The 27,399-nt window shown below is 39.1% G+C and overlaps 3 protein-coding genes across 4 annotated transcripts; all 3 read left to right on the top strand.

Moving 5' to 3' along the window:
• Positions 1–828: 828 nt before the first annotated feature.
• Positions 829–7,116, top strand: LOC307153431 (uncharacterized protein). The gene is made up of 2 exons (XM_079862873.1): positions 829–1,109; positions 3,417–7,116. Exons 1-2 carry the CDS (start codon positions 1,010–1,012, stop codon positions 4,424–4,426), a joined length of 1,110 nt encoding a protein of 369 aa, XP_079718999.1. The 5' UTR covers positions 829–1,009; the 3' UTR covers positions 4,427–7,116.
• A 2,947-nt stretch (positions 7,117–10,063) lies between these two features.
• LOC307146277 (uncharacterized protein) lies at positions 10,064–15,725 on the top strand. Of its 2 annotated transcripts, none has more exons than XM_079850175.1 (2): positions 10,064–10,263; positions 12,789–15,725. In XM_079850175.1, exons 1-2 carry the CDS (start codon positions 10,167–10,169, stop codon positions 14,021–14,023), a joined length of 1,332 nt encoding a protein of 443 aa, XP_079706301.1. In that variant the 5' UTR covers positions 10,064–10,166; the 3' UTR covers positions 14,024–15,725. The 2 variants fall into 2 exon arrangements, with proteins under 2 accessions (XP_079706301.1, XP_079706302.1); XM_079850176.1 differs by having other exon boundaries at positions 10,219–10,268.
• A 3,389-nt stretch (positions 15,726–19,114) lies between these two features.
• On the top strand, positions 19,115–26,476 carry LOC307151598 (uncharacterized protein). The gene is made up of 2 exons (XM_079859696.1): positions 19,115–19,487; positions 23,742–26,476. Exons 1-2 carry the CDS (start codon positions 19,340–19,342, stop codon positions 26,336–26,338), a joined length of 2,745 nt encoding a protein of 914 aa, XP_079715822.1. The 5' UTR covers positions 19,115–19,339; the 3' UTR covers positions 26,339–26,476.
• The last annotated feature ends 923 nt before the right edge of the window (positions 26,477–27,399 follow it).

Genomic DNA, 27,399 nt, shown 5'->3' with positions numbered 1-27,399 from the left:
TGCCAATGAGATGAATAAATGCTCACACGCATGTCAAAAAACTCTCGCGACAGCGAGGCGGACACGTCGGGTTCTGCAGTTGCTCTCCACCGACGGCGCTGATCAAAAGCACAATGGGTATTGACTTGCTTGACGGCACAGCTTATCGCTCATTGGTTTAAACAACCGTGATGTATTGTTCTTTTAAAAGGTTTGATTTTAAAACTCTGATATCATGTTTTTATATAAATTATGTGTAAAATATTCCCAAACTCTCAGACAGTGCAATCTCTTTACATGGGATACGATTGTTTCATATTTCTAAAAATATACAAAAACATGTCTGTATTAAAGCAGAAATGATTGATAAACACGTCTTTCGAATTAAATTTAATAACAAGTACTTTTGGAGTCTTGTTCATATTTATTTAACAGAATTTAAATTGCATCCTAGTAATGCCGTGCATCAGTGTGAATCCCGGGATATCCGCCTTTGATCTCCTAGGTGTCTGATCCACTTTTTCACTCCTCTTTCACTCACAGCCTTTTATAGTCTCGGCTATATTTCAGGCATGGCGCATCTCAAACTATTATTCAGCGTTTTTTCCAAGCATTAGCAACAAATGGTGCTGGTCAGTGTGTCACTCACAGTCTCCGTCTCTGAATAGAAATAATTTATGACTAATGTATTTATCCAGTTTATTTACTTAAAATTTTACACCGGCGTTTTCATGGGTTCATCAGATCAATGCCCTCGCAAACCAGTATACATGACGTGACGTAACGACGCCTCGTTCGTTGCTGAAATCACGTGACCTGCCCAGTTTGATTCGCGCTCCGAATCACAGATTCGAAACAAAGAACGTTTCGGATCTTCTCGAAGCAGTGTTGTTAAAGCGCCTGTGACTACATTAAAGCTGTTGTTATTTTAAAGCAAACCAGCTGCGGTTGTAGAATCTCGATTAGAGAATAGAGTGAATCAAAACTGACTGATGGAGAGCTATCTGTGGAATAAACTTGGTCGATAAAGATGGAGCAGCATGAAAACAACCAGACCACACAGCCGGTACCAGATGTCAAGACGAAAACCTGCCAGTCGCCTAGCCTTAAACTGAAGAATACAGTACTGTGTAAGTTGGTTATTTGTAAGTTACAAAGACTCAAAAATGTAAAAAAAAAAAAAAAAAAAAATGAATGTGTTAATTCTGCTAATGGTTGTTCGTGACTAATAAATACAAGTGTGTCAAATTATTTTAACTGTATAAACTAAGCCTATAAAGGTGTTGTTACTTAAGATGTTCAGTTGACCTCAATAGTTGGGGATTTGTCAGAGGAACTATATGTTTTTAAATTAGCTGACTGAAACCATGAAGGCAAGTGCCGCAGAAAAAGATCTTTTTAGATGTTTGGATAATTGATAATTCATTCCTTTTTTGTGTGTGTAAAAATCATAACTACACTCTGCAAGCAAACACATTATTCTTCATTGACTGCCTATTTTTGCTAGCTGCAAAGTTTCATTGTAATAGACATAGTGATGAATTTGATCCATAGCTTGCTTACTATAAACACAATGAACTTGTGATTATGTGAAGTTATTACTTCACAGAATAATTATAATAAAAAATCGCCTTAAGGGTGATACTACTACATCCCTTCATCCCTGACAGTATATTATCATGTTTATTACACATTTAAAGCTACTCACCAAATAAATAAAAGGAAATAAAAAATATATTTTATTTTATAATCTTGCTATATTGACTTAAAATTTACACAACATAATAGTTCACTATAAATCCGCATAGCAACAAGAAACATAATTCAAAAATCACTGCAATCAAACAATTGAGAACAATACGTCCACTATTATGCGGATAATGCAGTTTTTCTTAGGGCACCATCTACAAATAAATCATATACATTTTGGATCCAGTTTATTGACAAACAAGTGAGTTGGATTTTGGTAGTAGCCGATAAATGGGGCCTAACAGTGTCTAATAGAGGGAAAATGCTGTTGCAAAATTAATCTAAAAGATAATAACCTTGTATGAGTCTTACCAGATTTAATAGCAAGAACATTAGAATGACAGATTTAACCATTTGTTTGTCAAAGACAAACTGTCACAGTAAGCGTGCTGTGGTAGTTTTTGTTACACAGTGTTCAGCTGTACACAGATTACATTACCTGGCCTCTGTGGCGCACTGTTGTTTAGATTTTTTTATAGAAATAAAAACTATTTAGTTCAGTTGGACAACGGATGCACACAGTCATTTTTCCTTATCACGTGACGCAACGAGTAAGGAGAGATGACTGACAGGACGATGGCAGTGGATTTGGTGCGCAGCGCAACAGATCCTTAGCGTCATTGACAAGTATCTTATCTTGTAAAATGTGCAGTCACTGTAAAATATAATTAGGTAGTCTTTAAAAAAGCATGCAAACCATTACCTTAAAGAAATGTAGGCTAATTGTTACTAATGTTGTGTTTTGCATGCTGAATGTTGAAATCTGTTTGTGACTTTATATTTGTGAAAATATTGTCACACAAATAAAGGTATTATATCAACCCAATTAAAACTTTCTGAAATTTTTAAAGATCATAATTCAACATGAAAAATAGATTAGTTAAGGATTTAGTTAGAAGATAGGTAACCTTTTAAAAGCAACCTATTTAGTAGTTCCCTTCCTTTGAAACCAAATAACAGATTTCTTGTTGCATCGCTCCACCAATAGGAAGATCATTACAATGATATAAATGAAGTTCCAAGTGACCAACCAAAGGGAACACTGATCACCACAATGGTGCGTTCAAACAGTGCAGATTTGGAGGGAATGAGAATGAAGAATTGCCCCACCTTAAAACAATTTTTTTTTTTGTTGTTGACAAAATGGTACTCAAACCAATCAATTAATCTTAACTTGGTAGCTTGGAGTAAACAAGGAATAGTATGTCAACAGTACAGATTAATAAATGTTTACAATTAAGTTAAGACATTAAGTAAATTGAACTCAAAAGTGTTAGTTTGAACAACTGTTGGATTTTACAGTGTACAAAGCCCCAATACACAGAGTACACATGATCGCAAATGGGGAAGTAAGCGTGCATTCTAAAGCGATTTCAATACCCTGCATATAGATAGCGGCTTCTTGATGCCCATGAATTATAGGCCTATCCATAGAGCACCCATGATAGCAAATTCAAAGTCGAAAGTGAAAAGCGCGCATTCAAAATCCGCCTGTCCCTCCGGTGTTATCGGTAAAACTGTTGTTGTTGCAAGTTTGTACGGTGGGAAAATTTCCTCACTGTGACATACCTATGTCACATTCTGCCAGTGGTCTGTGTTGCAGATCTGTTACTTTGGCTATTGGCTATTTCAAATTTATTGTCGTTGAATTGAGTTTTGACATTGATTTTTTTCAATGTTTATTTTAGATCAGAATGAACTGAAGGAAGATTATATCACTTGCCAACAATGTGGGATGCATTTCACAAAACAAGGAAGCCTTAAGCAGCACATGAGAATTCACACTGGAGAGAAGCCGTTCACCTGCCCTCAGTGTGGAAAGAGTTTCAGATTGAAACAAAGCCTTGAGGTTCACATCAGAACTCACACGGGAGAGAAGCCTTTCAACTGCTCTGAGTGTGGAAAGAGTTTCACAGCCAATCAAAGCCTTAAAGTTCACATTAGAATTCACACTGGAGAGAAGCCTTTCACCTGCCCTCAGTGTGAGATGAGCTTCTCACAACAAGAATACCTTAAACGTCACATTAGAACACACACAGGAGAGAAGCCGTTCACCTGCTCTCAATGTGGAAATAGTTTCAGAGTGAAACGAAGCCTTGAAAGTCACATGAGAACTCACACCGGAGAGAAGCCTTTTACCTGCCCTCAATGTGGAAGGAGTTTTACAGTAAAACAAAAGCTTGAAAATCACTTGAGAATTCACACTGGAGTGAGGCCATTCTCATGCCCCCAGTGTGGAAAGAGATTCACATTGAAACAAAGCCTTGACAGTCACATGACCATTCACACTGGAGAAAAGCCTTTCACCTGCCCTCAATGTGGAAAGAGTTTCGCTGTAAAACGAAACCTTGAGTGTCACGTGAGAATTCACACTGGAGAGAAGCCTTTCGTCTGCCCTCAATGTGGGAACAGTTTCGCAATGAAAAACAACCTTTGGAGACACATGAAAATTCACATTGGAGCAAAGCCTTTCACCTGCTCCGAGTGTGGAAAGAGTTTCGCAGTGAAATATGCCCATGAGATTCACATGAGAATTCACACTGGAGAGAAGCCTTTCAGCTGCTCAGAGTGTGGAATGAGTTTCACAGTAAAACAAGGCCTTGAGAGACACATGAGAATTCACACTGGAGAAAAGAGGACTTTTCAACAGAGTGGGGGAATCTCTTCCTCCGCCTGTGTGCAGCATCCATCAGAATGAAGAGACTGCAGTCGTAGTGAACCAGAAACCCCACCAGCTATCAGAGGAGAGTGATGTAGTCGATATTCGATGTAATTAGGAGGCCATAACTGATAAGAGACCAATGGGACAATTTGTTCGAGATGCCACGTTTACACCCCTACTCAAGCAAGTGTTTCTATTGTTCATTATAATGGGAGACGCTGAACCTCAGCAAGAATACATTGTAAATTGTAAACATTTGATACAAGGAAAACTAGACCTAAATAAAATGCATTAACCAATAGTTTTTACAATTAGTTAACCTTAGTCATAATTTCAGTTAATCATTTAAAAATTGAGCCAGTTGAGTAGCAGTGCCGGCTGGCAGTCGCTCTGCAGCTCCTTCCGATCTGGGGTGTGTTTCCCGTACAACGACACAACTCACTGCTTCACTACCATAGTATGATGCATCGTTGAAGAAATCAACTAGCTAGTCAAAACTGTTTTCCTGAAACCATATTGTCCAAAGTTGTCGTTCAACCACATTGGTTAATGATGTCACAAACTTAATAAGTTTGTAGCAAGAAGTAATAACTACTTTTAATTAATCGTTTGAGATCGAATTAATACTAGACTTTTTGCTATAAATTAGGGACATGGCATCTGAGGACTAATTTTGCTTTATTTCCAGATTATAGGCTCGTTATTACGTAGTAGAGCACGTTCGCATATGCGCACTTCGAAAACGACGCTTCAAATCTCTGAACAAACTAAAAGAGGTAAATGACATTTGTATGTATTCTAAATAAGAGACACAGGTTGTACTGAATGTCAGCTTGCTTATTTGGCCCCAGATAAGGATTTATTGAGTCCACATGTGATGAAAACAAGAAACTGCTTCTGACCACAGGTCGAGAGCTGTTGTTTCAGCCACAACTTTGCGATGCTGTTTGTGAATTTGTTCATTAGAACGATGGTTTTGGGAAACACAGACTCGTTGAACTATGCTGATAACAATGGAACTTGCGACCACAGTTGGCTAACGATGCTTTTGGGAAACGCACCCCTGGCCGAGGGCATGCTAATGGCATCTGGCTCTGAGGAGCTAGATGTAACAAGAGTTGAAGCGGACACTTTCAGTGAGCCCACCTTCACCGTTATCCCCGTGTTAGAAGAAGTAAAAAGAAGTTGTTCCAAGTAGATTTTATGAGCATTTCCTGGTGGGTCAAAGATGCTCCTCACTCATGAACCTTCTGTTTCTCCCCAATCTACATTCTGAGGTGTCGAGATTTTTGGTACTATTGCTTAGTAACCTCTACTGCTTCGATTTTCCTTGAATGTGGAGGGACTGGTATGAGAAGATGCCCTGGGTTGAAGAGGCACTTGATCTATCTCTCCCCTGGTGCGGCGTCTTCTCTGAAGGCTCCGGTCTTGCCCTCTAAACCATGTCAGATGACATCTAGACTGGTGGGCAAGGCCTATGAGGTGGCAGGTCAGGCTCTGCACAGTATGGTGGTGTTGCAGGCTTATCAAGCTGACCTCCTGAAATACCTCTCACCCTCCGCGCCACCAAGCAGACAGCCCATGCCATCTGCCGTCCCATGGTTGCAGTGGTCACCGCGGAGAGGCATAACTTGAACCTCTCAAGAATAAAGGAGAAGGAGAAATTTGTTCTCCTTGATGTCCCGGTCTTGACACAGTAGTCAAGGGGTTCAGATAGGGTAGGGTTCAGTCTGCGGCATTCAAATGCTACATCCCTCTTAGGTCTCAGGCTCCTTCAGCCCATCCGGCGTCTTCTCTGAAGGCTCCGGTCTTGCCCTCTAAACCATGTCAGATGACATCTAGACTGGTGGGCAAGGCCTACGAGTCCTAGACCTCTTCTTACTCTGGACCCAGCATGAGTGCTTGGAGGGAGCCCACTCCTTCTGAAAAAAAAAAAGTGATAGTACACATTTCTGGATGGTTCATGAGGAAGCTAGGAAGGCTGTGTTTGGAGCAGGGATGGAGCTCTTCGTGCTCTTGTTCAATGGCACTTATTTTGCTCTTAATTGCCTTTCACTTCCCAAGGAAAACATCCATTAAAAACGGATCTCATGAGGACCAACACCATACACAGTTTCACTCTTACAAATGTAACCCAGAGACATTATTTTGATTAAAAATGATCATAGTAGGAGAAGTGAGAATGCACATTTAAATTGATCCAGCCAAATCTTTACTTAAAGTGTAACTTTGCCAATTTTCAACCCACTTTGTATTGTTATAATATCGGTAGTATGTGTAAATGAGCAACTCATTCTCTGAGTTACATGGACCAATAAATTCACATTTATTTGTTTCACGTTTATTGGCAGACTTTTGACAGCTTTGAGGCTTTTGTGAAAAAGACATGTTATACTTCTGGATTTTTGTATTCCCGCCCAAGGACCATGTGTACCAGATGTGGGCCGGATCTGGGCCGACACTATGTTGCTGTCTGGGACAGAGGGATAGACAGAGAGTTATTAACTGAGCTGTTATTGTTGTAAAGGTAGGTTTATCACTGAAAATTGTATTGTATGTCTACTCTTTAAACATCACTATGGTAAAAAATTCAACACTATAGCAACAGCTTTCTTACCTGTACGCGGCGGCGTACTTCGGGGGTTGGGTTGAAATGACAGAACAGCGGTTTCTTACAGTTTTTCCCCTTCATTTGGCCTAAAACACTGTGTTCGTAGTCATAGACAGTCCCTCCAGTTTTTCGCGATTCCGCGATCGCTGAATACAACGCAAAATCAACAAATTGTCGCATTTTTTTGCGATCCTGCATAATTCCTAATTTAACCGCAAAATAATCACAAAAATGAAAAATACCTCACAAAACATTAAATTATAATCACCCAATTGAAATATCTCTAGTTTAATTAAAGTTTCAATGCATTTTTACGTGGATACAGATGTTGCGGGGAAAGGGGAAACTCCTTTTCCTCGATTTACTGAAGCCTATAATGTAAAACGCATTTAAACCACAATCGCCGTCCCCGTGCAACAGGGCCACACCGGGCGGCACGTCACCATGGTTACAGATGGCAAAGAGATGCATTTTTCCTTCCTTTCCAAGTACAGGGATGCAGACAGCGCGCTTTTCGGCGCCTCCCGCTTTTTTTTGGGTGACAAATTCATCTGAAGCCTATTTCATAGCTTAATGTGAGGGACAGAAGTCTATTTACATCATTAAAGTTTACGAAAACTCGTTTTCCCTCCTTTGCGGCTGTCAATCATTCTCCATTCAGTATTCAAACAGCGCGCGCGCCTCGTCCGGTTACAGCAGCATACATGCACGGTAAAACTCTCTCCAATATGATATTCACATTATAATGCTTGATCTGTAGAGAAAAGGCTGTGTATTTGCATAAAATCACTTTATTTTGTTGGAGTTTGTTGCTGTTTTTAAACGACTCGCGCTACCGTGTGCCTGTTAGATCACACACATCACAAGGACTCGGTATCACACGCACAATAACTGGAATTTAAAACTGTGAAGAAACAAATGATCAATAAACTGTTGGACAGATAGACACTAGGATTTGTGCGCTCGACATTTCTTCGCTTTGTGCCGTGAACTTATAAATGCGCACTTGTGCAGCGCTGCACACTGTGACTCCATGTTGCTTTGAGCACATCATTCTGCGCCCGCGATGCGCATACGCGCTTTGTGCGCTCTGTTTTGAAGCGTTTCATATTTTCATGGTTTTGCGCACTGAAAGATTATTAAAAGCCTATATTTTTGTATACCTAGCCTGCACAATACATTTAAAATAAGCATAATTTAATTGTATGTTATTTCTGTGTAGTGTAGTGTAGGCTATATAAATATACACACTTCTGAATTCTTGACATTCATATATAAGTATAAAATTGTGAAATGTATGATTGCCTGATTGAATTTCAGTATATTTTCCTGCTTTTTTGTCCTTCGCCAATCACATGCCTGATTACTACACCTGCTGTTAATATTTACATAGGTCAGGTAAAAAAAATTGCCCATAGGTTGTTTCAAAAGTTTTTCATTTGATGAGAATTTGATTAGACCAAAATATGGTTTTATGCTTTTTGTTTGTGATTTGTGTCATGTATGACTATTGTGCATCTGACATAATACTATTATTGTAAATGTGATGTCCTAATTATAAAATATAAAAATCGCAAATTTTTTCGCAAATTTCTGGAAATTACCACCACAAAATCAGTCATTTTGATCGCAAAAATCACACAAAAAAATCGCGAAATCCTGGAGGGACTGCATAGAGTTTGATTATAATTGACTACAAACAAAGAGGTTTTTCAGATTTTCAGTCGTGGCGTTCTCTCCATATTTATGATTCTTTGCAGCCTTCAGCCACTGCCTACAATGCGCTGGATCCTTCAATGGAAACTGAAAATAACTCACTCTCGCTAAATGTTTACTCTTTGAATTCAATACAAGTCGACACCATTAAAAGTAAAACATTTGCTAAGAAGTATTACCTACTAAAGCAAGGCGGTATTTGACTCTGGTCAGGCGTATCCATAGCAGACTGGTGGGAGTGGCCTTGGACGGCAACATGCCCAGTGCATTATGGGTGTTGAAGTTTTCCTACCCATTTGGCAAAAGAGAAGACAACAGCCTTTTTTCTCTGTTTCCTCTATTCAGGTAGCACCTATTTATTTTTTAGCCTTTCTACTGCATAGACAGCCAAGTTTTATTGAAAGGCCATTTTACCAGCAGTGAATTGACAGAAAGAAAAAAATACATCAATGGCTTATTATTTACATCACTTTTACTCTTTCTGTCCATTCCTAAATGGAAATTACTACTCCCTTGTTTTGGTGCTGTAGTTGTACCCATACATAGAAACGTTGGTCAGACAAATTGTTTATTCAATCTTATTTTGTATGTGTACTCAAAAGAGTCTTCAAAGAACATTCCTTAGAAGATTTTGATACCATCATGATGTTTTTGAATACTTTATTCCAATGTACAGATTACATTATTTTAACAGCTAAATAAACCGTTTCACAAAAGTTGCAGCTTTGGTCTGGTTTTGTTTTCTTATAGTAAACACATGTGAAATGTATGTTGTTGTTTTATTTTATTGACTATTAAAAAAAACATACCAGATAGAGATTTATCTGTGAGGAAAAATAACGCAATTTTAATATTACTTAATTTGAATAATATATAATGAATATTTAAAATTTGCTATATGAATATAAATTTGCTATGTGAATAAATGTATGTGGCACACGCTCTTTTCAGGCTGCTTCTTATTTTTTTTCTTTGTATTGGTAACACTATTAGACAACTGCCCTTGTGGTCTGCTCTCTAAATAAACAAACAATATCTCATGAACAATCACATCGCTATTACACTGTACAGCAGGTTGAAAAATGGAGAAAATGGAGTTTTAAATTTTCCATTTTCCAAAGTGATGTTTTTTAAAAGGAAGAAAATCAAGGAATGTATTAATCTAAAACTATAAAAAAACGGGTTTTTTCCCCCCCTGATTATTGTCAGGTTTTAGAAACTACATAGAACATATAATTTGCAGACAAAATATATTTTTTTAACAATGACAGATCTGATGAGGAGAATATGATGTAGTAATTGGAATAACGGGGGAAGGGGAAAACCCAGAAGATGGCAGTAGTGTAACGCCTCTGGATGCAAGCTGCCGTCAATTCCCAAAGAAGAAGAGGAAGAATAACTGACTGAGCGATCTGGAAAATAAACTGGATCGAACATTTCCTGGAGATAATGATGGAGCTTCATGAAAACAACCAGACCACACCAGATGTGGAGACGAAAACATGCCAGTCATCACCGAGGCAAGAATGGACGAATGAAGAACCGTGTAAGGTTTTTTTTCTTTTTCTTTTTTTAAAAAACCCCCACAAACGCTGGGTTCAGCCTGTTGTTGGGTAATTTTATTGGGTTATTCTTAATATTTTTTACCCGTGTGCTGAATAGTTATTCTGTAACTCAGCTGCTGGATCATTTTTACTGTAAGCACAAATGATGAACCCCCTCACATACCAACCCAGCGCTGGTCAATGTCATGTGTAGATGGTGTAGAAGCTGCCGTGCGCTCCACTGATTATAATAGTATAATTGGAGCGCTATTGATCTAGTGCGCTTGCGTCGACTCGCAGCTGTGTTCGCGCTATGCGTTTGACGGGTTGAACCGGCTGAAACTAATGTCTGACAGTGACAGACAAGATGGCACAAGGTAAAGCTTTTTTTCTTTCCACAGATTCCCATAGGCTGCTCTTGCTGCTCCTGTCACATACTAAAACGTTTACTAAAAATGCTTTTTAATTGTAATTATTTGATTGTAAAATACTGACTTGCCATTGGATTTTTTTTAATGAAAAGAATGACTGACCCAGCACTATGTCAAAAAACAACCCAGCAAAATTTAATTAAAATTAAAATAACCCATCTAATGTTCTGTCCAATATTTATCCAGCACTGGGTTGCCAAATAACCCAGACACGGTTGTTTTTAACTCAGCATGTTTTACAGTATATGAATTTCTCAGACCAACTACTTTTTATTTTACATTAGTTGACTAATTTAAACTAAATAATCCAATAGCTGTAGAAAAAAGTGATTTTTATATGAATAAAATGTTTTTGATAATTGAGATGATTCATACATTTTATTATAGTAAAAATAACTATAGAATGAAATGTATAAGTGCTGTGTAACATGAGAATGAACCTAATTGGTTCCCGTTGAAGCTCAAACGTGCAGCGTAACACTCGAGAATGAACCTCATTTGTTGATGCGGAAGCTCAAACGTGCTGCGTAACACAAGAATGAACCTAATAGGTTCTTGAGGAAGCTCAAACGTGCTGCATTACATGAAAATGAACCTCATTGGTTCTTGTGGAAGCTCAAACGTGCTGTGTAACACGAGAATGAACCTCATTGGTTCTTGTGGAAGCTCAAACGTGCTGCGTAACACGAGAATGAACCTCATTGGTTCTTGTGGAAGCTCAAACGTGCTGCGTAACACGAGAATGAACCTCATTGGTTCTTGAAGAAGCTCAAACGTGCTGCATTACATGAAAATGAACCTCATTGGTTCTTGAAGAAGCTCAAACGTGCTGCGTAACACGAGAATGAACCTCATTGGTTCTTGTGGAAGCTCAAACGTGCTGCGTAACACGAGAATGAACCTCATTGGTTCTTGTGGAAGCTCAAACGTGCTGCGTAACACGAGAATGAACCTCATTGGTTCTTGTGGAAGCTCAAACGTGCTGCGTAACACGAGAATGAACCTCATTGGTTCTTGAAGAAGCTCAAACGTGCTGCGTAACACGAGAATGAACCTCATTGGTTCTTGAAGAAGCTCAAATGTGCTGCGTGACACAAAAATGAACCTAATTGGTTCTTGTGGAAGCTCAAACGTGCTGCGTAACACGAGAATGAACCTCATTGGTTCTTGAAGAAGCTCAAACGTGCTGCGTAACACGAGAATGAACCTCATTGGTTCTTGAAGAAGCTCAAACGTGCTGCGTAACACGAGAATGAACCTCATTGGTTCTTGTGGAAGCTCAAACGTGCTGCGTAACACGAGAATGAACCTCATTGGTTCTTGTGGAAGCTCAAACGTGCTGCGTAACACGAGAATGAACCTCATTGGTTCTTGTGGAAGCTCAAACGTGCTGCGTAACACGAGAATGAACCTCATTGGTTCTTGAAGAAGCTCAAACGTGCTGCGTAACACGAGAATGAACCTCATTGGTTCTTGAAGAAGCTCAAATGTGCTGCGTGACACAAAAATGAACCTAATTGGTTCTTGTGGAAGCTCAAACGTGCTGTGTAACACGAGAATGAACCTCATTGGTTCTTGTGGAAGCTCAAACGTGCTGTGTAACACGAGAATGAACCTCATTGGTTCTTGAAGAAGCTCAAATGTGCTGCGTGACACAAAAATGAACCTAATTGGTTCTTGAGGAAGCTCTGTTCAGAGGTTTGAGTTGTGAACACCCAATCACTCAAAGCCCAAGTTTTTTCATATCGCAATTTATATCACAGGAAAAACAAAATTTTCTAAATATTTTTTTTCCCAATATCTTGCAGCCCTATAGACAAATGAGATGGATGTTAGTACCAGGTGTAACTTGAGCCTAACAGTGTCTAATAGAGGAAAAGGCTATAGCAAAAAGCATCTAAAAGATAATACCCTTGTATACGCCATATCAGATTTAATAACAAGAACTTGAGGATGAAATATTTAACCTTTAGTATTTCAAAGATAAAACAATGACATCTGTTGCAAATAAAATGGGTGCAAATCTAAAACATTGGCTATCTCGCATTTATTGTCCTTAAATTGAATTTTTACATTTTTGTTTATGCTTATTTTAGGTCTGAAGGAACTGAAAGAAGATTATATTACTTGCCATCAATGTGGGATATGTTTCACCAAGCAAGCAAGCCTTGAAAAGCACATGATAATTCATACTGGCCAGAAGCCTTTCACATGCTCTCAGTGTGGAAAGAGTTTCACAGTAAAACAAAGCCTTGAGTGTCACATGAGAATTCACACTGGAGAAAAGCCTTTTACCTGCCCTCAGTGTGGAAAGAGTTTCACAGCAAAAACTTCCCTTAATTTTCATTTGAGAAGTCACACTGGAGAAAAGCCTTTTACCTGCTCTCAGTGTGGAAAGAGTTTCGCAGAGAGAAAAAAACTTTATATTCACATGAGAATTCACAATGGAGAGAAGCCCTTCACCTGCTCTCAGTGTGAAAAGAGTTTCAACATGAAACAAAACCTTGATATTCACATGAGAAACCACACCGGAGAGAAGCCTTTCATTTGCTCTGAGTGTGGAAGAAGTTTCACAGTAAAACAAAACCTTGATAGCCACATTAAAATTCACACTGGAGAGAAGCCTTTCACCTGCCCTCAGTGTGGAAAGAGTTTCACAGAGAAACAAAACCTTAAATGTCACATGAGAATTCACACCGGAGAGAAGCCCTTCAACTGCTCTCAGTGTGGAAAGAGTTACACAATGAAGCAAAGCCTTGAGATTCACATGAGAAGTCACACCGGAGAGAAGCCTTTCACCTGCTCTCAGTGTGGAAAGAGATTCACAGTGAAACAAAACCTTGACAGTCACATGAGGATTCACACTGGAGAGAAGCCCTTCAACTGCTCTCAGTGTGGAAAGAGTTTCACAGAGAAGAAAAAACTTCATATTCACATGAGGATTCACACTGGAGAGAAGCCGTTCACATGCTCTCAGTGTGGAAAGAGTTTCACACAACAAAACCACCTTAAATGTCACATGATACTTCACACTGAAGAGAAGCCTTTTACCTGCTATGAGTGTGGAATGAGTTTCAACATGAAACAAAAGCTTGAGAGACACATGTGGATTCACACTGGAGTGAAGCCTTTTACCTGCTCTGAGTGTGAAAAGGGTTTCACAGTGAAACAAAACCTTGAGAGACACATGAGGATTCACACTGGAAAGAAGCCTTTCACCTGCTCTGAGTGTGGAAAGAGTTTTACAAAAGAAGTCAACCTTGAATGTCACATCAGAATTCACACTGGAGAGAATGGAAATGCTACAAGTGTGGAAAGAGTTTCAACATGAAAAAAAAAAAGCTTGATATTCACATGAGAATTCACACAAGAGACAAGCCTTTCAACGAGTCTCTGTGTGCAGCATCAGAGGAGGCAGTCATAGCATAGCAGAAAACCCACCCGCTATTGTAAAGGTCTGATGTAGTCAATCTGTTTATGTGATTAGGAGACCTGATAAAAGATGGGAAAAATTGGTCAGGTGAACACTCCTTCATGAGGGAGCCTCTGCAACATCATCAACACTCCTATTATAATAACAGATAGGGATGCACCAATACCATTTTTTTTTCAAAACAAGTCCGATGCGATACCTTTATTATCAGTGCATTTGTAATTTTTAAAACACTGCTTTTCAGGTTTTTCAGGTAGGTCTCAACAGCAGTTTTCAGGTACAGAAAAGAAATAATCAAAATGTAAAATAGCACTGCATTGTCTTTACAGTATAAATTAAATATAGTTTAATCTTTATTAAAGTTACAAAAGTTATTCAAGTAGTAGAAGTAGAAGTAGTCCTATATTAGGCTGCTGTCACTTTAAGAGCTGCACATATCCAATATACTGTTACACACGCTTTTCCTTTACTAACTGTTTACAAACACTGTCCTGGGCTGCATGGTATCGTTTTTTGGTATCGGAGCATTTTAATAAGTACGCGTGCAGTATCGGACCCAATACTGGTATCGGCGCATCCCTAATAACAAATATAGCCGCAGTAGTCAGGGTCCAAGCACTAATGGCCCATGTGGATGATTAACAATCTTATTGAAATGTATCTTATGATGTGGTTTATATAGCATAGTCCATATTGAATCTTCACTGAAAGTTAGAGTTTGTTCTTAATATGTGTGGACTTGTATTTAACATTTAAATTTAGATGAATCTTATGTCATATGATGTCACAGGACTTTGCTGTTTTGAGTGTGCATTACACGAGGGAAACATCAAGTTGGTCCTATTCAACAAAAGAGGGTGAGCTTGGCCCTTGGTCCTCGCAATAGCCATCAAATGACTGTATGTAATAAGATCTGATGTTCTGCTCCCATTTCCTCACAAAAAAAAATTGAAAATAGATGCCTCTTCAGAGGATGAAATGAACTATATCTGTATCTTTGTTATTAGTGCTTCTGGATGTAAAAAGCAGCGAGTGGCTTTCACATGTGGGCTTTGCACTCTGACTCGGCTAAAGAAGCCCTTCGCAGTCCGTTCCCGTCAGCACATAAACTGAGACAGTCCTTCCTGCCATCACTGTTCCAGATACTCTGTTGTCACTCGATATATTTCTTCTCCTGTTATTTTGTCAGGCATTGATTTACAAAATACAAGTTTCTCTAATACTATCGCCATCTACGAATCGAACATTTGCCAAGAGCTGAGCGTGCCCACTAATATCTTTTTTTTTCCAAAACCAGACTTTCTATATCTGAAGATGTGTCATCTATTCGCCTGATAATTGTATTGTTTGATAGGAGAACCTTTGATATTTGGTTTCGCTGCTTTCTTTGTGGTCTTAGCATGGTGTTAACAATGACTTTGCATGCTGGTAAGGTTACAGTCTCAGCAATTGTGTGGTTTTTTTTTTTTTTTTTTTGACTTGGCTACTATGTCAGCCACAAGATAGCTAGCCTTCAGTGCTTATTCGGACACTTTTGCATCATAACTTCCTCTTGTTTTTGAGTTGCCTTTTTAATCAAATAAAATATTCTCCATCCTTGCTTACTAATAATGGGTGATTTTTTTGTGTGTGTCAGATGCTGTTTTAGTTTGGTAGGAACCATTGCTTGATTCAACAGTTTGTCCCAACTTACCAGACATGGAGGAAGAGGACACTATGAATCTCTGATAAAGGTGAAGCCATAAGACAAGTACCTGTCTCTTCTTATTCTTCCTGCTGTCAGATACCCGCTCGACACTGCTACATGAGAATGAAGTTCCAGCATCTGGAGCTTTTCTTTGAAGAAATCTGTCCATATTCTGTTCACAAAAACACATTCATTTTCACAAAATGTAGAAATATATCCATTTTTTAATGGTAGGCCATTCAGATTTGATGTTATTATACTGAAATTTAATTGGCTGCTGGTGGGCATTTTTTTTTATCTGAGTCATATTAGAGGATATGTTAGGACGTCCGCCAAAGAAGACGCATACCAATTTTTAACTTCATGGATCATACGGTTGCGGAGTTATAATTGTTTTTTTTTTGTTGTAGTGCCCTCTATTGGCAGAATTTTACAAAACTTGGTGTGCATCCTCAGAATGTCTCATGAATGTTTCATTAAAGGAGAACTCCGGTCAATTTTAACATTAAGCTCATTTTTTTGTAAATTTGGAGTGCTGTCAGTACAGAGAACAACGACAAAAATTGGTGTTGCCTACACCGTGTTATCCTCTTTTTAAAATTTGCACCCTGTTGACTTCAATGGGGCAAGTACTAAACCTGCTTTTATCCTCTTAACATCCTTGATGTGTCATTACAAGTGCACAGGTCATGTGAGTGATTCCTTCAGAGTGAACGCGGGTGAATCTGACTGCAGTAGATGTGAAAGATATTAATAAAAGTGATGTTATTTCAGCCAGCGCTCATACCTGTATTTACATCCTGTTTTCGGACGAAGTCCACAGTAGTCGATTGTCGAGTTCACGCGCATAGGTTTAGTACGTACGATCATGCGCCCGAACTCGACAATCGACTACTGTGGGCTTCGACCGAAAACAGGATGTAAATACAGGTATGAGCGCTGGCTGAAATAACATCACTTTTATTAATATCTTTCACATCTACTGCAGTCAGATTCACCTGCGTTCACTCTAAAGGAATCACTCACATGACCTGTGCACTTGTAATGACACATCAAGGATGTTAAGAGGATAAAAGCAGGTTTAAAACTTGCCCCATTGAAGTCAACAGGGTGCAAATTTTAAAAAGAGGATAACACGGTGTAGGCAACACCGATTTTTGTCGTTGTTCTCTGTACTGACAGCACTCCAAATTTACAAAAAAATTTGCTCAATGTTAAAATTGACCGGAGTTCTCCTTTAAAACCCTTTAAGTGTCACCCCCCTTTTTTTAAATATACATGAAAATGCACATTTCGACTTTAAATGGTTGTAATTAAAGAATGCTTTGGAGTATAGACGTAAAATTGGTCTTGTTTTAAAGAAGACATTTGGCAGATTTTTGTTGAAGTGAAATAAATTAAGAAAGTGAAACAAAAAAAAGTTATATAAGTTTGTGTTTATGAAAATGTACAATTTAAAAAATTTAATTATTCATATTTTATATAAAATATATATTTTTAAAACCTGGCCGACTCTAAAACTGCTAGAAAATCAAAGCCAAAAATCTGAATAAGTTGTGTTTCAAATTTTAGGTTGATATCTCAAAAAATGAGCTTTCAGTGAGATTTTGTTTGGGCGCAGTACCAACCATTTTCACTAGGTGACAACCAGACTCCATTACTGCCCATATAAGGGCGCCTTCATTTCCATATGCGTTATTAAAAACATATTAATATATTTTTTTCTAAAATAATTGAATGGATGATATCTTTTGAACTCTTGGCATGAAAACAAACTGAGGTTTCATCCATTCTTTCATGATTTTTCATGTTCATTGCTATTTCAAAATAAAGGTCTGAACACGCCTTAGGAATATGAAAATATTCTTGTTGCAAATTGATAAATTACAGCTCCTCTCTAATTTATTTTGGAAATCATTCACCAAATATGAAAACTAGAGTTTGTAAGCTTTCAAATGATATATAGTTTGTCAAGATTAGTTTATGTTTATTATAGGATATTACTGTTTTAAATATGTAATGATTTTGGGCCCACCGGTGGGCCGGTGACACTTAAGAGGTGCTTGGACATTGCATATAGCAGCTATGTCAACTTATAAAAATGGGCGTTGCCTGACCAATTAATTGACATAACTTTGCCTGTGTTTATATTTTAGACCTGGCGCAAGGGTTTCACAAGAAACTGTGTAGCCTACATCCTGTGTGTCACTCAACCGTGCATGTCTTATCATATCCATAAACTACATAAGTGGAAAGTACCTGTGTGCACAATCATTGGTCAGATAACAGTGTAAAGAGACAACTGCAACTGAGATAGATTAGATTCTTAGATGTTTAGCTGGCACAGGCTTTGTTGAAACAATAAAGTCTGCTTTTTGGCATCTGGAACTCCTTGATTTGAGAGATCTTTTGGAAAAAGAAAATACTTACTAAAGCAATACCAGTTGCTTTTTCACCGATGCAAATGTGAGTCTGCTCCTGTCACTGCTTAAAAAAATTTAAGTTTTTTTTCTTAAATGTCAATTTTTAGGAATATTTCATGCTTATTTTAGTGTCATGTTTAACAAAGATAGATTTAAAATAAAATGACAGTGTTCTAACGCCATGTATGTGTAAGGATAGCATAGACTCACAGAGGTGCGTGAACCATAGATAGTTTATTAGCAAAATGAGGACAGTATTTTCATATTTGGGATGGACTAACCCTTCACTGTAAATATATTTATAATATGTAGTAAAAAAATGTAAATGAAAATGTCACAATAAAACATTTAAAGATATTTTACTCTATCCTTAAACTACACTGACTGTTTTTTGCTTATATTTAAAAAAGCAAGATTATGCATTTGCTAATGAGATTATTCAGATCTCTGAATTAAATCCTTTTCTCATCCATATTTTACAGATTAAGTGCTGAAAACACCTTACACTGGAGACTGCTGCTGGTCAACACAAAGTAAATGCATCAAGAATACAGTCCAAACATGCTATTATGACATTACAAACCAATAGCAAATGTTTTGAGCAAAAATAGCAAAAATCATTAAATGGCATTAATATGAAGTATGTATCATTTGTATTCTTTTATTAATTGTTATTGTTTTTGTTTATTTTCTGGGAGAGTTTGGCTAATCGGTCCAATTAAATATCACTCTCCATTTTGCCCTTCTGCATAACATAGCCTATGTTTGCAGGTTAGAACCTAAATTATAAAACTGAACCGAGATCAGGTAAAATCATATCAATACAGACACTGGTTCATGGGTTCAGTCCATAGTCAGAGATCATACTGGATCTTAAATGGCTCTGGTTCTGCAGATGAACGCCTCCTAGCGGCGAACACACAGTATATGACGAAACGATCACGTGATTTGGCCAGTTGCACGAGCTCTCCAAGCCATGGATTCGCAAACGTCTCGAAGCTTATTCAAGCAGCGTTTTGCCAAACGCCAAATCACTCATTTCAAACCAAATCAATTTTGGTTTTAGAATATCTGTTAGGGAATAGATTGCATGAAACCTGACTGATGGATACTGATGAAATAAGCTGCATCGAACATTTCCTAGTGATAAAGATGGAGCAGCCTGAAAACAACCAGACCACACAGGCACCAGATGTGAAGACGAAGACCTGCCAGTCGACACCTATGCAAGAGTGGAAGAATAAAACACAGAGTAAGACTGTTATTTGTCACTTACAATGCAACAAATCTATTAAAATAATTTGTTAATTCTGTTTATTGTTAATTGTAAGCCTCATGTATCAAATGATTTATGCCTAAACCTAAATAGGTGATGTTCTCATGTCCACAATAGTACACAGCAAAACATCCAGTGTTAAATTAACTATCCTGGTAGTTTATTTAAGACCACACTCAATAGTGTTAAAGTGTTAAAATAATAGTGTTAAATGAACACTTAAAAGTGTTCACATTGAAGTCATTGAGTTAATTGAGTGATGATTGGCCATTATTGAAGATACCTGATGTTAACAAGCAGAATCACCAAAGGAGAAAATCACAGTTTTAAAGTCACCATTAATGGGGATCAGTGTTTGCTTTACTTGGGGTTTTGTCCCTTGAGTTTTTAATATCAGATTATGTTTGTGCTGCTATAACTGAGTTGTAACTGAGTTATATCAGCCAGACAAGCAAAGAGAAAAGGTGATCAGGTGGTGTTGGTTATGTTTTCACATAATAGCCTAATCATGTGACCTGAATCAACGAGTCATTTAGAGTCTAATCTCTGAGTTATATTGATAACAGCAGCCTTGTGGTTCATTCTACAGCATGAGATCCAGCATTTTCAATATAATCCAAAGGTTTTCTTAAAAGCCTCATACCCAGCAAACACAGAACATTCCCCTAACATTAGAACCAGAACATTGCAGGGAGGTATTTTTAAATAACCTAAAAATTATTATACAGAACGTTTTTTTTAGGTTAATATTTTGCATAATATTTAGCATCATTAAATGTTTATTCACATAATGCAAAATTTTACAAAAGTGTTCTCATTGAATTTTGTTTTGTTCTAATACATATATTTAGTGGCAGATAAAACCATTGAATTCAGGTAAACCATGCAGGTCAGAGAAACTGGGGAACAAGAACATCAATTAAAGTTTAGAATAATACAAATAAAAATAGTATATGTTGGAAAAAAAAATGTTGAAAATGGCATTACAAGAAATTGTTGCAAAAAGTGTGTTGAAGACAATGTTGTTTTGTTGTACAATACAACATTGTACAATGTTTTTATTAACCTTTCCTTACAACTGTGTCTTGATCAACCCCTTAGCTTAGCCTACTAACATATCCAGTGCAAGTTACTTTAATGTGATCATATAAAAAACATTGTATTTCATTAATGGTAAAATGGCTTTGGTAATAGTTTTTTATTTTACCATTGTTTTAATAACTTTTTAAATGCGAGAGTAAATGTGTCCAGAGTGTGTGTTTTAAGGAATACTGGCCCTTAAACCATTAGAATGTATGTTAGTCAGCAGGTCATTTTTGCAGAGTAAATACATTTGTGGTGATACAATTCAAAACCTTTCTGCTCCCGACTTATTGCTTTCTGATTCTGCTTAGCTATGGCTACTGACCATAAAAATAAATATGTGGACATGAAATATTGATTTGAGTTTAAATACAGCCTGTATATTATCTTAAAGCTTCTGATAAGAAAAATAAATAGTCCACTACAATATAAAAAAATCGATGTCACAACAAGGTGAACGCTGCACAAATATTACAGTAATATTGATACTGAATCCTCAGTTGCTTTTGTATTAAACTAGAGCAAGTTTATGGTGTGTTATGAGACATATGAAAATGTAGCTGGTTTTATTTACCCACATCAACAAACTAAAATACTGAGTTCCCTTGTTGTTACATAAGTAATTTAATAACCATTTAAAACAACATGTTATTTAAGTTACTTGTGTACTTAAGCCCATCCTAAGTTCTAGTCCTATTCGGTGAAGATCTAGTTCAATAGAACAATTTCTTCACAGACTGTATGAACTTTTTTTTATTATTCATATTTATTATGTTCATCTTGCTTGTTAAATATCTGCCCCTCCGTGCAACCAAGCAAACGGCTCGTGCCATCGGCCATTCAATGGGTGCTTTGGTTAGCACGGAGATGCATCTGTGGCTGAACCTCACAGGCATCAAAGACAGGGACAGGGTGTTCCTGCTTGATGCCCCAATCTCACCTTCTGGCCCATTTGGCGACTCGGGTAACACAGTCGTTAGCAGGTCTCGGGAGGTGAAGAAAACCGAGGAAGCTTTCGTGCAATTCCTTCCTCGCCACACTTAGGGGGAGGGGCTGCTGGCCACCCAGCCTCACCCTGGTCTTTCTAAACGTGAGGCACAGAAACAAGACTGGGGACCGGCTCGTTGCTCTCAGCAGCCTCCAAAAAGGCAAGACCTCTTGACCATAATTTCCAAAAAGATGTCCTGATGGTCTTGCGCCCAACCCTGTGGGGGTACCCCCCCTCGGTACGGGCCATGTAAATCTACCCACCTGTTCCCAACACCCCCATGAAACCTCTGGGTACCATCCCCGCCACCTCTGGGGTTGCGGGGGGCAGCGATTTCCAGCGAAATGTACTAAGGTTGATTTCTACTTGGGTTCTAAGGACAATAGAAAAAGGTTACAGAATCCAATTAGTTCGCCGTCCTCCGCATTTCAGCGGCATGGTCTCCACTACCATGAAGCCGGAGGAGGCGCATTTACTGTCACAAGAGCTATAATCTCTTCTGGTCATAGAACATGTTCCCCTTCCAGATAAAGAGTCAGGTTACTACAGCAGATACCTCCTGGTTCCCAAGAAGGATGGGGGGTTGCATCCGATTTTAGATCATCAAGGCTTGAACTTCTCAGTCAAGGCGCTCAAGTTCAAGATGCTAACTACACTATATTGCCAAAAGTTTCGGGACGTCTGCCTTTAGGCCTACATGCACATGAACTCCCATTGATTAATGACATCCCATTCTTAATCCGTAGGGTTTAATATTGAGTTGGCCCACCCTTTGCAGCTATAACAGCTTTAACTCTTCTGGGAAAGCTTTCCACAAGGTTTAGGAGTGTTTATTTGGGAATTTTTGACCATTCTTCTAGAAGTGCATTTGTGAGGTCAGGCACTGATGTTGAACGATAAGGCCTGGCTCGCAGTCTCCGCTCGAATTATTCCCAAAGGTGTTCTATTGGGTTGAGGACAGGACTCTGTGCAGGCCAGTCAAGTTCCTCCACACCAGACTCGCTCATCCATGTCTTTATGGACCTTGCTTTGTGCACTGGTGCTCAGTCATGTTGGAACAGGAAGGGGCCATCCCCAAACTGTTCCCACAAAGTTGGGAGCATGAAATTGTCTAAAATAACTTGATATGCTGAAGCATTAAGAGTTCCTTTCACTGGAACTAAGGGGCCAAGCCCAACCCCTGAAAAACAAGCCCACACCATAATCCCCCCTCCACCAAACTTTACACTTGGCACAATGCAGTCAGGCAAGTACCACTCTCCTGGCAACCGCCAAACCCAGACCATACCCAGTCCATTGGATTGCCAGACAGAGAAGCGTGATTCGTCACTCCAGAGAAACACGTCTCCACTGCTCTAGAGTTCAGTGGTGGCGTGTTTTACACCACAGCATCCAACACTTTGCATTGCATTTGGTGATGTAAGGCTTGGATGCAGCTGCTCGGCCATGGAAACCCATTCCAAGAAGCTCTCTACGCACTGTTCTTGAGCTAATCTGAAGGCCACATGAAGTCTGGAGGTTTGTAGCTATTGACTCTGCAGAAAGTTTGCGACTTCTGCGCACTGTGCACCTCAGCATGCGCTGACCCCGCTCTGTGATTTTACGTGGCCTTCCACTTTGTGGCTGAGTTGCTGTTTTTCCCAATTGCTTCCACTTTGTTATAATACCACTAACAGTTGATCGTGGAATATTTAGTAGTGAGGAAATTTGATGAATGGACTTATTGCACAGGTGGCAACCTGAGAGCGATGAGAGTCTGCATGCCTAGGAGCTTGATTTTAAACAACTGTGGCCATGGAAGTGATTGGAACGCCTGAATTCAGTGATTTGGAGGGGTGTCCCAATACTTTTAGTAATAGTGTATATTCACAGCCGGTCACACAAAAAAGTGTTCTCAGAGCGCTGAATCAAGCGCAGCATCTCATTCACACTTTTTCAGGAAACAGGGTTACAGTCAAGTAACCCAAAACGTTCATTTGTAATGAATCAGGATACATAGTAACAGGTCTACAACTTTGTATAAAATGTTCAGTTTCAATTGGATTTGAGCAATGTTCATCTTAATTTATTGTTTGGGGTGCACATCTATTACGTTGGCTATCTCATCTTTGCTGCCCTTGAATTGACTTTTAACATCAATCTTTCAATGTTTGTTTTAGATCTGAAGGAACTGAAAGAAGATTCTGTCACTTGCCATCAATGTGGGGTGTGTTTCACCGAACAAGTAAGTCTAAAGAAGCACATGAGAATTCACACTGGAGAGAAGCCATTCACCTGCTCTCAGTGCGGAAAGAGTTTCACACAACAAGGACAGCTGACACGTCACATGAAAATTCACACTGGAGAGAAGCCTTTCTCCTGCTCTGAGTGTGGAATGAACTTCATAGAAAAACACAAGCTTATTATTCACATGAGGGTTCACACTGGGGAGAAACCTTGCACATGTTCTCAGTGTGGAAAGAGTTTCACACAACAAGGACAGCTGACACGTCACATGAAAATTCACACTGGAGAGAAGCCTTTCTCCTGCTCTGAGTGTGGAAGGAGTTTCATGGATCAACGACAACTAATAATTCACAACAGAATTCACACTGGGGAGAAGCCTTTCACTTGCCCTCAATGTGGAAAGAGTTTCACACAACACGGACAGCGGAAACGTCACATGAGAGTTCACACTGGAGAGAAGCCTTTCTCCTGTTCTCAGTGTGGAAAGAGTTTCACAGTGAAACAAAGCCTTGAGAGTCACATGAGAATTCACACTGGAGAGAAGCCTTTCACATGCCCTCAGTGCGAAAAGAGTTTCACATTGAAACAAAGCCTTGAGAGACACATTAGAATTCATACTGGAGAGAAGCCTTTTATCTGCTCTGAGTGTGGGATGGGCTTCATAGAGAAACAACAGCTTAATACTCACATGAGAATACACACTGGAGAGCAACCTTTCATCTGCTCTCAGTGTGGAAAGAGTTTCATTTTTAAACAAAGCCTTGACAGACACATGAGAATTCACACTGGGGAGAAGCCGTTCTCCTGCTCTGAGTGTGGGATGGGCTTCATAGAGATGCAAAAGCTAAAAATTCATATGAGAATTCACACCGGAGAGAAACCTTTTACCTGTCCTCAATGTGGAAAGTGTTTCAGAGTAAACCGGAGCCTTAAGAGACACATGAGCATACACACTGGAGAGAAACCTTTTGCCTGCACCCAGTGTGCAAGGAGTTACACAGTAAAACAGCACCTTGAGAGTCACATGAGAATTCACACTGGAGTGAAGCCCTTCATCTGCTCTCAGTGTGGAAACAGTTTCATGGAACAACGGCAACTTCTAATTCACATGAGAATTCACACTGGAGAAAAACCTTTCTCTTGCCCTCAATGTGGAAAAAGTTTCAAACAACAAGGACAGCTGAAATGTCACATGAGAATTCACACTGGAGAGAAGCCTTTCTCCTGCTCTCAATGTGGAAAGAGTTTCACAGTGAAGAGTAACCTTGAGAGTCACATGAGAATTCACACCGGCGAGAAGCCATTTTCATGCTTTATGTGTGGAAGGAGTTTCATGCAACAAGGTCAACTTCAAATTCACATGAAAATGCACACTGGCCAGAAGCCTTTCATCTGCTCTTATTGTATGAAGAGTTTCACATTGAAACATATCCTTGAGAGACACATGAGAATTCACACTGGAGAGAGGCCGTTCACCTGCTCTCAGTGTGGAATGAGCTTCATAGAGAAACAAAAGCTTAACATTCATATGAGAATTCACACTGGAGAGAAGCCTTTTATCTGTTCTCAGTGTGGAAAGAGTTTTACAGTTAGAAGGAGCCTTAAGATACACATGAGTACTCACACCGAAGATAAGCATTTCATCTGCTCTGAGTGTGGAAAGAGTTTCACGCAGCATGGACACCTTCAAAATCACATGAGAATTCACACTGGAGAGAAGCCCTTTGTCTGCTCTGAGTGTGGAAAAAGTTTCACAGTGAACAGCACCCTTGAAAGACACATGAAAATCCACACTGGAGAGAAACCTTTCACCTGTCCTTATTGTATATTGAGGTTCACAGTGAAACAAAGCCTTGAGAGACACATAAGAATTCACACTGGAGAGAAGCCGTTCTCCTGCTCTGAGTGTGGAAAGAGTTTCATGCAACAAGGACACCTTCAAAGTCACATGAGAAGTCACAGTGGAGAGAAGCCCTTCGTCTGCTCTGAGTGTGGAAAGGGTTTCACAGTGAAACAAAACCTTGATATTCACATGAGAATTCACACTGGAGAGAAGCCTTTCACCTGCTCTGTGTGTGGAAAGAGTTTCACAATGAACAGCACCCTTGAGAGACACATGAAAATCCACACTGGAGAGAAACCTTTCACCTGTCCTTATTGTATATTGAGGTTCACAGTGAAACAAAGCCTTGAGAGACACATAAGAATTCACACTGGAGAGAAGCCGTTCTCCTGCTCTGAGTGTGAAAAGAGTTTCATGCAACAAGGACACCTTCAAAGTCACATGAGGAGTCACACTGGAGAGAAGCCCTTCGTCTGCTCTGAGTGTGGAAAGAGTTTCACAATGAAACAAAGCCTTAAAATTCACATGAGAATGCACACTGGAGAGAAGCCTTTCAACAAAGTAGTGGAATCTCCTCTACTGCCACCCGTATGCAGCATCTATCCAAGTGATACGAAGGCAGTCATAGCTTACCCGGACACCCACCAGCTATCAGACGAAAGAGATGTGGTCAATCTGTTTAAATGATTAGGAGGCCATGACTGAAAGGAGGCCATGATATCCAAGCTTCTATTTGGTTAGGATACCAGGCAAAACACATTGTAAATAGAAACATTTGATGCAATGAGAGTAGACCTAAGTGAAGTACCATAGCCAACACTAATTCCAGCAACTTTTGTCATAATCTTGATTATTTATTTAAAGAATTGTCTATATCTATATGTGTGTGTGTGTGTGTGTGTGTATATATATATATATATATATATATATATATATATATATATATGCACTTCTGATGCTGTAACCTTACCTTGTAATACTGCTGTGCAAAAAAACAAAACATTCACGATTTAATAATGTGCAAGTCAAATTAAATAAGTCAAACTATACTTTGGCATTGTGGTACAGTATTTTCACTTCCATGAATACATTTTACAGATTTATTTACCACATCATCAACTCTTTTGTCTGAATGAGACACGGAGGTAGACCTAAGGCATGGCAACAAGACGCTGTCTCATTCCCCTTCTCAGAACCATGGTTACAATCGTAACCTGAGATGTTCCCTTTCGAAGTGAAACTTCAACACTGCCAATTATATGCGATATCCAAGCTTCTATGCTCTTATAACAAGGGAAGTCTTGGCCTTTACAACCTTCCTTCCTTGCGGTCCATATGCCGGGCCCAAGAGCAGAGCTCTAAAGAATAACTGGCTCAGCTATGTGAACTTCTTTTAAAGAAAGAGTGCAGAATAAGAAGATAGATCAACTTGAGCTTTAAAGGGGAGTGAAGGACCCTACTTTAAGACCCAACATAGTTGGGGAGGGAATAAACACCTTACTCAACCCTAAGGTCCTAAAGAGCAGCTCACCAAAGGGAGCATGCACGGCCCTAAAACCGCAGCTGCTACGACCTTCAATGTTGCTGCTCCTCCAAAGGGGGAGCCTTAGGCACAGTAGAGGCTCATCCCACAGGGGAGCTTAACACTACTTAAAGATCTCAGAATACTGGGGTAGGCAGCTCGAACCCCACTTTAGGTAAAACATTAATCTAGGACCTGCTATAGCCAGCGCTTAGTATTTCTTTAT

This window comes from Squalius cephalus, assembly GCF_949319135.1.
Source record: "Squalius cephalus genome assembly, chromosome: 2".
Classification (NCBI taxonomy): Eukaryota; Metazoa; Chordata; class Actinopteri; order Cypriniformes; family Leuciscidae; genus Squalius; species Squalius cephalus.
This window is presented reverse-complemented; position numbering and strand designations above follow the sequence as displayed.